Source organism: Sphaeramia orbicularis, chromosome 14, assembly GCF_902148855.1.
Source record: "Sphaeramia orbicularis chromosome 14, fSphaOr1.1, whole genome shotgun sequence".
NCBI lineage: Eukaryota > Metazoa > Chordata > Actinopteri > Kurtiformes > Apogonidae > Sphaeramia > Sphaeramia orbicularis.
The window spans coordinates 53,680,391-53,692,933 of NC_043970.1; the positions used below are offsets into that span (position 1 = coordinate 53,680,391).

Here is a 12,543-nt window from a genome sequence, read left to right on the forward strand (position 1 = left end):
ACAAGGAGGACAATTAATACTGAACAAACAAAAACTGAAACTATGAATTATGAAAGAGCTGCAGCATCTGAAACTGACCACAATGAACATTTGAAAGACGCGGTGCGGTCACATGATCAAGATATGCCCTCTCAAATATTATATACAGCAATTTACTTGAACTTGATTTTTTTTTTCAGATTTTTATTTAGAAATATTGAGAAAAGTTCAACATAAATTTAAATTACATTGTGGTCACGTAACAAGGATGTGACCAATGACCAATCTTTCCATTCTCAACATTTCAGTTTTTCTTTTTTTTTTGTTAATAAACAAAACAATTGAACAATGAACAATTGATGCATTGTTACGTAAAGAAAAAACATACGAAAGACCAAGAGACTCTGACCTCCTCTCTAAAGAAAAAAAATAAATAAATAAAATATGAAAAGTTGAATTAATTAATTACACAAAAAACAAGACAATTCCAGATACATTGTCATTATATTGACATTTCTTGTACATCTAGGGTTCCAACAGATTGTGTTTGGTAAGTGTAAACAAAAAATATCCACTTTGACCATAGATTTGAAAATTTGTTGATTTCTAACTGAAGGGAGAAGGTTAGTCTTTCCATCTGGTAAATTTCATTCACAATATCTACCCATTTTTCCAGATCAGGTGGTTCAGGTTGGAGCCAGTGCCTGGTCACAGCCTTTTTGCCAGCAGTTATTACAATTCTATACAAGCAAGCACTGAACTTGATTTTTTATCAGGAAAAGTGTGTGTAGTTTTAATTATAATGAAATCTGTATTGAATCATTAAAAAATATTTTTTATTAGTATTTTTTTTTTAAATTCAATTACTATAAATTTCAGGCGGCCCCATGTGGGGTCCCAACCCCGAGGTTGAAAAACACTAGTATAATGCATATGCAGATGTTTTGTTGCCGCATCTGAAATCCAGTAGAAAGGCTAAGACAAGAAACAACAGGAAAGTGGGGATGATCATAAACTGACCACTGAAATATAGGGGTGCATTTATTACAGCCTGTCTGTTGTGCTTCCCATCAGGCTGGATAACACTGACTGGCGGGCTCTGACCCAGTACTCCGAAGCTTCTCTCTATTGCAACTCTCATCAAGAGCTTTGGGTGGAAAAAAAAGGAGTAACATGCTGTTTACTCGCAATCCCAGGTCCGTAATTGCCAATTTATTTGATAGGCAGCTGGGTAATGATGGCATTTCACCCCTTGCCGCAGAGACTAAACGGGAGTGATTCATCCCGAGCTCCCTGCCCTCCCTCCTCCAGCCGACTCCCCCTGCTCAAGACCGCTGCCTGCCTGAATGCCTGCCACCCAGACTGAAGGAGCGGGGTGGGAGGGGGTGGGGGTGGGGGGCGTGCGGAGGGCGGCTGCCATGCCGGCTTCAAACGAACCCAAAAGGGAACCCGGCGCTTCAGAGCAAATACGGCTAAGCCTGCCAATTTAGCTGGGGTTTGGGGTTGAGGCAAACACAGCCGAGCTGATGTGCCATTTGTAGGCCTTAATGAGCTGGCAGGACAAAGTGAGGAGGGACGGAGAGCGGCGCGAGGAGGCTGCCAGGCCTGACCTCCTCTGGCCTCGCCTCCCTGCCAGCCTGTGCCAGGGTCGGCAAACTCAGTTCATCTGCTTCATCGGAGCGTAGTCGCTCAGCGAGGGGAAGGAAGTGCTACAGCAAATACCATTAGCGAACTGTTGGTCTAATGAACAGTTTGGGTCAAAGCTCGGCCCTGTTTCACACTGTTCCCTGGTACTAACGAGTGACTTAGAAGCACTGTCTTTGTGTTTGCGCTCAGAGGGAGTGTCGCTGCGCAGATGAACCACATGACCGGTCGAACAGAAGAGGCCAGAGCGCCGACGGAAACTGTTTCAGCGTTTCAACAGAGCACAAGAGGACAGAACAGGCTCCTTCAATGGTAAAAAAAAGACAGTTTTATAGTAAATACATCTGTAATACTGGGTTTAAACACAGGGCAGATGTGTGGATTTACTGGAAAATATGCCCCTGAGAGATTCAGATGTTCATAAAGAATTTAGAATATCAAAATAAACCTTCACTATAGAACATATTTTAGATTAAAACTTGAAAACCTGAACCCACATCCATCATGGTTTACTTCTTTTCTTCCATACGCAGCCAAAACAAAGTATTTCACCTGGATGTGACTCAGATCCTTCCAGTGATTAATATATTTCAGTTCTTTAACCCTTTAACTCACAGGTGTCAAACATGCGGCCTGGGGGCCAAATCTGGCCCACCAAAGGGTCCAGTCTGGCCCTTGGGATAAATATGTGAAATGCAAAAATAGATATTAAGACATTAACAATCATTTTAGTTCAGGTTCCACATGCAGAACAATTCAGTCTCAAGTAGGTCAGACCAGTCAAATACTATCATAACAATCTATAAATACTCAACTCCAAATTTTTCTCTTTGTAAATGTAAATATTTTCATGTATTTACACTAAAACAAAGTATAATTTCACAAAAAATGTGAATAATCTGAACAGATATGAACAACCTGAAATGTCTTAAGAAAAGTAAAAGCAATTTTAACAACATTCTGCCTGATACTAAATGTTGTGTGTGTTTGTAGATCCACTGTGATCTGTACATTATAATGAACCTGTGTAAAATGATAAACTGAAGCAGAATGTTGTTAAAATTACACTTATTCTTTCAGTTTGTTCAAGTTATACACATTGTTGAAAAGGACAGTGTGTAGACGTAAACATTTTCATTGTTTAATTTGACTTTTTTCACTCTAAGATACAAGGAAAAGTTTGAAGTTGACATTATTTATATATTATTATGTTACTATTTTACTGGTCCGGCCCACTGCAGATCAAATTTAGTTGAATGTGGCACCTGAGCTAAAATGACACCCCTGATTTAACTGATGCATTGAGGACCTCCTCATTTATTAAAGGAGCATAAAGATTGGACAACAGCAGGATTCACCATTGTCAAAGAGTCATTCAGGAGCAGGAGACATTATTTACACATGGATTAGACAGCACAGAGTCCAGACGTGACCCACATGGAGGACCTGGACTGGGTTTGGATAAGACGTCACACAGTGGTCGACTCTCCATCATCAATAAAGATCTGGACTAAAATGAATGAATGTATGGGCAGAAATAACAATAACAATAACAATAATAATAATAATATATCGGTTTTACATAGCACTTTTCTAAGTACTCAAAGACGCTTAAAGGTGACAGTTACTGTAACATGACAGAAACATAGAAGGGTCTGATCAAATGTGGGACTTGTTTGGCCCATCAGTGTATTTTATACCCCAGTGAAAACATGAACCCATGTCTATAAGGGTTTTATTTTCTAGTAGTTAATCTACATAAAAATGCAAAATCTACAAATCAGTCAAAATACATTTTTTGTTATTTTTCTCCCAGTATGTTGGGTAATATGTATGTCAATGTGGTCAATTTTCACTTTGATCAAATGACAGAAGTGACGTTGCATCACAGTGATCAAATACAAGGAACCAAAAATACATATAAAATACACTATATACATGAAAGCTAATATAAGAAAGACGCTAACCTTCGATGATCAAACTAGCATCTACTGATTTAAACTGTTTAATAACTGTTGATCCGCTAATCCAGGGGTGTCAAACTCATTTTCTTTCAGGGGCCACATTCAGCCCAGTTTGACCTCCAGTGGGCCGGACCAGTCAAATAATAGCAAAATAGCCTATGAATAATGACAACTCCAAATTTTTTATGAACAAAAACTAACACTAAATTATAAAATCCTTTATATTTTACAAACTATCCAAATAAAAAAGATGTGAATAACCTGAAAAAATTGAAATTTCTGAAGAAAAATAAGAAAAAATAATAAGAAAAATTTTATCAATATTTATACGTACATGCATCTACCAAGACACAAAATAGACAGAATGTTGTTAAAATTAGTTATTTTTCTTTTGACATTTCAGGTTGTTCATATTTGTTTAGATTATTGATGTTTTATTCTTAAAGGATACACTGGTCTACAAGGAAAATGCTTCCAGAATAAAAGTAATGAAATTTAACCACATGAGAGTCACTGATAAAGAAAAATCAAGTCCTAAATGCTGGTTGGCTGAACTTTCCAAGTTACAGCCTTGGGTCAAAATGTGAAATTCAAGAATTAACGAGAGAATGGGTTTGACTCAAAAGGAATATTTGTCTCAGAGCTACAAGATCTACTTCAAAACACTGTCTGCACATTAGAATACATTCACTTTACAGCTTCTATTTAGTGGAAGATTTCTAAAACTATTATATAAATGTACATAAACCAATATATATGTGTATTAACACTTTATCATATACCTTGAAAACATCAGCAAACCGGCACTTTTGTCATTTATTTTCCAATTAATCTTATTAAAATATGGAACATTTAGCACATTTAATCTCTGAAGCAAATCATTTCTAAAAAATTGTAGACCACTGATATCAGAGTTTAATGTTCTTCGCAGTAAATCAAAGAGAAAAAATTGGCATTGCCATTATTTATAGGTATGATGTCATTATTTTTACACATTAAACCAAGAAGAAAGTCATTATTTTTAGGTTATTATGCTGTTATTTTCGAGTTTGACGCCCTTGACTGTAAATCTCTTCTGCACTTTGCACAGTCATCCTGTGGACCGGATTGGACCCTTTGGCGGGCTGAATTTGGCCCCCAGGCTGCATGTTGGACACCTGTGCACTAATCCTATCAATACATAGAAAAAAATGGTGTAAAATGCAGTTTGTCATCTTTTCATGGTCATCAGATATGACCCTTTTTGGATGTTCAGAGGCTCCGTAGTTACCGTGGAAACACTGTCATCTTCTACAACATTGATTCACCGGTAAAACCCATGGAGTTGGATCAATGACAGTGGGTGGACACACTGGGTTTATGTTCAGTTAATGACACATTTTACAGAAGAAGTCATTTTTTTCTTCATTTCTGATATAATAAACTTTAAATTTACTCCGAGCTTTAATGAACATCTACATGATCAGTGAATTAAATATGGGAAAATAACAGATTTTCACTGAAAACTGCAAAATGTAGAATATAATAAATGGTGATAAACCACTTAAATGGAGAGGTTTTTAGGGGTCAGAGGAGCAGTAATACAGAGAAATAAGCAGGAGCTCAGCATATAGATGATATAGTTTGTGTCTGTATCCTTCATAACTAGTAACTATCTAGCACTAGGGCCTTTCACCACAGATAGAATATGAATTAAACAGAAAAAAAGCCCTACCATTCTGTCTTTTTCTATCCGTGTGATCTTTTCCTTCCCCCTCTCGGTCTGTGGAACAGAGCTCGGCTACAAACCCTCCGACTTGCACCTCTTGCGAAGTGTGAAGTGGGTTTTTACAGCGTTGCTGGAGGGGACTTGTTAAGAAACCCACGGGGATTGAAGATGAAGCCTCACACAGTGTGACCATCTAAAGTGACACGGGGTCTAAAAGTCTGTCTTCATGCCACCCAGCTTTCAGCAGCTCTTCTGAAGACATGCTCGGTCTCCTGTGGGGTGTCTTGACCAGACAGAGTGGAGCGAACCGGGGCCGCCGCTACACTTATCCTCCAGAGTGAAGCCACTGAAGCCAAATGCCAGCGCAGGTGGAAGCGCTTATGAGAGCCACACACTGCAGTGATTCAGAGGGAAGTGAGAAACCCTGCTTTAAAAATGAATTAGGGACATGTTTAGAATTTAGGACAGTGTTCCACGAAGCCTCCTCAAAGCAAACACATTGTGTGATGCTGTGGATTTGCATTTATATTTATAGTATGAAGGTGATTCAGCAGTGTGAGTGACTGATGATTTCCTTGGAAGAATATGAAACAGAGGCTGAAGCCTGTTGCATTTGTGTCAAACTTACTTCAATTCAGGGGCTACACTCAGCCCAATGTGACCTAAAGTGGGCTGAACCAGTAGTAGCAGTAGTAGTAGTAGTTTATTTCAAGCACATAGAATCATCAGATAACAAAGAATCATACAACATGGTCAAAACAAATAAATACAATTTTTCTGCAGTCGAAAAGGAGTGGAAAGAAGTATAGCTTATTGACTCCACCCCCTTTTTACAAACTAATAATCAAACTCGATCCGCTTCCTTTGCTTTGTTAACACACATTTTCCTCTGTATATTTTTTACAATAACACAAAACATCCATAAAAACCATTGATATACACTTTTTTTTAGTCACCTCATACACAATCAGATTTGCATAATCAACTGTTTTTAATATAAACTATAATATTTATATGCACTTTAAATATTTACTCCAAATACAATGATCAATAAATATGATAGTACCAACCAGTAAAATATTAACGTAATAACTTGTAAAGCATGTCAAATCCAGACTTTTTTCCATGTTTTATAGTGAAAATGTTAAATTACAGGATTAAAAATGTTCACATTTACAAACTATCCTTTCAAAAAATGTGAATAACACGAACTAACTGAAATTTCTTCAGAAAAATAAGAGCAATTTCAACAATACTCTACCTCAATTTCTCATTGACACGTGCATTAAAACTTACAGATCACAGTGGATCTGCAAATACACAAAAAAATCAATAATAGACGGAATATTGGCAAAATTGCACTGACTTCTCTTAACACATTTCAAGTTCATCATATTTGTTCATATTATTCACATTTTTTGTGAAAGGATAGTGAGTAGATGTAAATATTTTCATGTAATTTTACTATTTTACACAAAAAGAGAAACATTGGAACTATCATTATTTATTGGTTATTACCTCTGCCAAGGAAGTTATGTTTTTTGCCGGCGTTGGTTTGTTTGTCTGTCTGTCTGTGTGCTAGATAATTCAAAAAGTTATGGATGGATTTGGATGAAAATTTCAGGAAATGTTGATACTGGCACAAGGAACAAATGATTCAATTTTGGTGGTGATCGGGGGGGGGGGGCACTGATCTGCCTTGGCGGAGGTCTGCGCTCTCCGAGTGCTTTTCTAGTTATAATAGTATTTCACTGGTCCGACCCAGTTGAGGTTATATTTTTCAATACAAGTGTGTGACTTATTTGTTTTATCTTCTGGTTGTGTTTTTAGACACGATTTTTCCTATTGTTGTGTATGTTTTTATCAGTTTTAGAACGTCATATATTTTTTACTAGTTCTATCGTAGCTTGTATTATTACCTATATCTTTGTTCAACACTTTATGTTGTTGAAAATGTGATACAGAAATAAACTTGACCTTGACCTAACATCCTTGATTGTTCAATATCTTCAGTGTAATTTTTGCATTTCACAAATTCATCCCATGGGCTGGACTGGACCCTTTTGGTGGGCTGGTCTTGGGCTGGTCTTGGTCCACAGGCCGTATGTTTGAGTAACTCATAATAATCCCCAGAATCTAAATGTAGACTGTGATCCAAGAGTAGAAACCTTCTAAAAGACACATACGCCCATCATGTTCAAATATCTGTTGGACTCACCTTGATGTAAACAAATAAATGCATTATTCTTCAGTTGTTTTAAAGAAACTTTTCCAACCGCCTTACACCAAGCAAAAAGTAATGATCAAGGCCTAACAGAAAGAATGTGATCAATTATCACACAAAAGAGAAACAGAAAATCTATTTTTATTTGAGATAAAACCAAAGGTCCATTATTCAATAAAGCATGATATGTAGTTACTGTTAGTCTTAGTGCGACATATGGAGACATGGAACTTCACTCGTTAACTGAAAGTCAGTTGTACTTTCCTGTTGGAGAACGTTCACCCGGTGTTAAAGGCTGCAGTGTCGAAGCGTTAGCCGTCTTTTACTTTCTGCTGCAGAGCCACATTGTAGTCTGACAAACATCAGCAAGTATCATTTCAATTTCTGTTGTCAACATCAAATTACTTATTTCATTTCATGCCCAGTCAAGCGTCGTAAAGCTACACGAAGAATCAGTTTTGCTTCAGTTGTTCGGCCATGTCTTTCTCAAAGACAAGCTCGCCTCCCAACTGACAGCTTTAATTATGGCCAGATATCTGATCGCTTCTCCTCACAAATCAAAGACCAGGGGTGGGTGTCTCGCGGCGGCGCCGTCCCTCCAGCCCGCTGCCTTTACATCCCAGAATATGTCACAGCGTTCAGGGACACGTAGGCCTCTTTCTTCTGTCACTTAAAGCTCGACCTCAGATTCTCCAGCAGGAATAAGACGCCTCTGCCCTCTTTTTCTGTATCAGAAACCTCAGGGAGCACGAATGTAAATACTGCACTTCACCTGAAGCACTTCAAGGGTGCACTCGGGATGTTTAAGATCTGACACAAAGTGCTGTAGACCTTTATTGGTTCAAGACCAGAAGACATCCTGAAATATCCGATATTATCACAGTAAGAACTTACCTTTTTCTGGGTGATGTGTGCGCACAGTCGCATATACAGTATATAATGAATCTAAATGGATGAAAACGCAGCAGGTTTGGCTCAGAGTCCATGTACAGTCATGTACATGTACATACCAAGGTTATAATAGTTTTGGATTTTTTATTATAGTTTACTTTTATTTAGTTTTGACTTTTTTTTCTCTAATTCAGTTCGTTTTAATTCGTTTTAGAGCAGGTTTGTTAGGTTTTATTAGTTTTTGTTATTTTCTAAATGCTTAGTTTTAGTTTAGTTGTAGTTTAGTTGTAGTTCAGTGGTCTCTTTTCTCTTCTTCTCTGTCGTCGTATTCAAATAAATCCCAGACAGGACTCTGCTGCTTTCTCCCAACTTTAGTCTCCATGTTTCCAGGTAGAGTTCGGACCAGAAGACGACTGGAAACCACAAGTGAACACAAGTGACGGACCAAAAAGTGTCGTATGGTGACAGCAGATAAAATTGCTCGAAATAAATCGATTTCGTATCAATCCGACATTGACAAAGACCAAAACGAAAGGAATTTTATCCATAATTTTTATGTTTCAGTTATTTTTGTAAGCACACAATACAGTTTCAATTAGTTATATTTTTTTCTTTGAATTACAGTTTTTATTTATTTCAGTTAATGAAAATGTTTTTACAGTTCTAGTTTTCAGCATTTCATTAGTTTTCGTCAACGATAATAACCTTGATACATACCTAGTAGTAGAAGTATCGTAGTGTTTGTTCTGAAAGCTAATTCACAACACTAGTCCATAGTAGGACTTTCACAAACTCAAAAAACTATGGCTAATGGCATTCACATTGTCTTCTGTTTATGTAAATATACTATTCTCTTTTGTTCAGACAACGTATAGTTTTTAGATGTTACCTGCTTGACAGTTTGGACTGTGGCTCCAGTCTTCCTCAGAAGCGTCATCTGACGTGCTGCTGACGTGTCATTCAATGACACGTCAAAAATAGTATATTTTCAAAAAACTATGGTCTTTACAAACTGTGGGTGTTGTTTCACTGCAATTAATTCACAAGTCATTAGAGCAGTGGTTCCCAACCTGTTTTGCCTCGTGATCCCATTTTAACGTCACAAATTTCTGGTGACCCCAGACATTCAAAACTGATACTTTTTTTTTTCTTTTTTTTTTTTTGCTAAAATTAATTTGTTTTGATCATGTAATAGTTTGCTATACTATGTTGCAAATAAATGTTAATTTTAGACAACATTTATTCTATATAATGTCTATTATTGTGGACAGAGGCAGTAAATCCAGGTGTAGATTACTGCACAAAGGGAGAATTTGATTTTCCTTGGTCAGGATCTGTCCAGTCAGTCCAGCTGTGATTTACAAGGAGGACAATTAATACTGAACAAACAAGAACTGAAACTAGGAATTATGAAAGAGCTGCAGCATCTGAAACTGACCACAGTGAACATTTGACAGATAAACAGAACCACAGTGCTGCAGTTTCACACTCACAGTTTGTCATGTCTTTTACGTGTTGTGATTGTCTGTCAACTCACCATATATTCTTTATTAGTAAGTTTTGGGGTTTTTTATTGTTTTTGTCAGTTACTTGAAATTTCAGGTGACCCCATTTGAATTCCAACCAAGGTTGAAAAACACTGCCCTAGTAGGACTTTTACAGACTCAAAAAACTATGGTCTTCACAAACTGTGGGTGTTGTTTCACTGCAATTAATTCACAAGCCATTAGAGTTTTCTGATCCATTGTTTGTATCATGAGGACTTTCACTACACCGGAAAAAAATGTTTATTTTTCCAGAACAAGGTTGGATTTTCTGAACCTTTGCACCGTGAGTAATAGTTCCAATGTCCGTGTATGTCAGCGTCATGTTCTATCAAGAATCAATTCCCCTGTTCAATGTGTGAGGTTGTCAGGTTCTGTCTCTATGTTCGAGTCCTGTGGTCTGGATGCAGATCAGTCTGACAATAGAAGTGGGTGGTACTTTCACTGGAGGAGAACTCAACTCATTCAATCGAAGTCCATATATGACTTCTATCAGTGATCAATAGGAACTATATTGATATCTGTAACCATTTACATGTTATAAACCATCAAAATCTGGACCATTACAAGTAAAGGCAGATTTTAATACTTTCAATAATTAAAATTTCTGAAAAAAGTGAACAAACTCAGAAGATAAATATAAAATCTGAAATGACTATCTTGTTATGCGTGTTTTGTTTGTATTGCCTTTTTTTTTCTCCTGTGGGTTCTGTTTGTTTATCATGTCCCATGTCAATTTTTGCATTATGAACACATCACTTGAAATTAGAAGTGTTATATTTGTTAAATGTTGAAAAGCTCTATAAATAAATAAATAATAATAAAAAGAAAATCTGAAACGAATCTGAACAGTAGTTTCAGAGAAGACTTGAAATCTAGACATTAGTGACCTTGAAATTGACTCCTCAAGGTCACTCAAGGTCCCAAATGAAAGTCCATGTATGACTTCCTACCAGTGCTCAACAGTAACTATATTGATATCTGTAACCCTTTCCATGTTATAAACCATCAAATATGGACCATTATATGTAAAGGCACATTTTTAATATTTTAAAAATGTGTGAAAACAAAAACCAAAATTTCTGAAAACTGTGGACAAACTTTGTAGACACCGTCCCAAGAAAGATCTATATAAAATGAATGAATGAAATGAATCCAACCAGTAGTTTTGTCTGAGAAGTTGTTTGAAGGACTTGCTAACGAAGCTAACACAGCTTCTTCACAATAGCTAATGGTATTTGAGCACATACGGACAGAAAGACAGATAAACACTGGAATAAGTAGAATAACTAATGAGGAAACTTTTGTCTAACCTTCTGCTAAATACATCATTTCATTTATTATCTCATGTTATGTATGAATTCTACGGTGTCGATATGGCTAATTAGTGCTTATTTGTTCATTTAGCTGTGTTTCGGAGGATAAAGTGCACACATTTTTCTGGTATCCTCCTTAGTTTTGGCTGTTTCAGGTTAATACGTGCAGTAGAACAGGTACAGTGTGTGCTTCACTGGTGTAGTTTTGTATTCATATTCAACTCCATTATTAAAAAGTATAAAACATCCACAAAAACAGTGAATTTTGCAGAACGTTGGGATTAAATGAGGCCTGTCGAATGGTTGCTAATAAAATATTTGCTCAGATTTCAACTGTGGCGTCTAATCTTTTCCTTTCCTTAAATCCTAAATCCTGCTCATTACAAATAAATAAACCAGTAATTGCGTCAAGTTGTCAAATTTCCAGTCGGTGCTAATTTGCTGCTAAACTCAGTCTGAAAATTTGAAAAACCCTGACAAGCTTTGACCGTGTCGGTGGCCTAAAGTAAAATATGAGGACGTACTTGAGCACAAATGGACATAAATACAGAGAAATATTGGAGCAACTACAATAACTTATGAGGAAACTTTTGCTTCACCTTCTGCTAAATACATCATTTCATTTATTACCTCATGTTATGTATGAATTCGATGGTGTCGATATGACTAATTAGTGCTTATTTGTTCATTTAGCTGTACTTTGGAGGATAAAGTGCACACATTTTTCCGGTATCCTCCTTATTTTGGGATGTTTTTGGGTTAATAAGTGCAGTAGAACAGGTACAGTGTGTGCTTCACTCGTGTAGTTTTGTATTCATATTCAGCTCCGTTATTAAAAACATCCACAAAAACAGTGAGTTTTGATTAAATGAGGCCTGTCGAACGGTTGCTAATAAAATATTTGCTCAGATTTCAACTGTGGCGTCTAATCTTTTCCTTTCCTTAAATCCTAAATCCTGCTCATTACAAATAAATAAACCAGTAATTGCGTCAAGTTGTCGAATTTCCAGTCGGTGCTAATTTGCTGCTAAGCTCAGTCTGACATTTGAAAAACCCTGACAGAAGCTTTGCCCGTCTCGGCGGCGGCAGCGGGCTGTCACTGAGCGTGTTTGACAGTGTACTCACATCCGTCAGCCTGTCTCTGGAGCTGCTCCTGATGGAGGGTTTGGATTCTCCGCTGACGCTCTCGCTGTCACTGTCCTTACAGTTGTTCTGTCCTGGCTTCAGCTGCAAAACACAACACAGAAGGAGAGCGTGGGTTAAGAACACCAGG

General features: G+C 37.1%; 1 protein-coding gene across 10 annotated transcripts in view; it reads right to left on the reverse strand.

Annotated features, from left to right (window-relative positions):
- Positions 1–12,543, reverse strand: part of auts2a (activator of transcription and developmental regulator AUTS2 a) — a 693,940-nt gene that overhangs the window by 373,435 nt on the left and 307,962 nt on the right. For all 10 annotated transcript variants that reach the window (XM_030154094.1, XM_030154090.1, XM_030154095.1 and 7 more), the window contains one exon: positions 12,396–12,497. In XM_030154094.1, the coding sequence (XP_030009954.1) occupies positions 12,396–12,497 (102 nt within the window). The remainder of the gene's footprint in view (positions 1–12,395; positions 12,498–12,543) is intronic.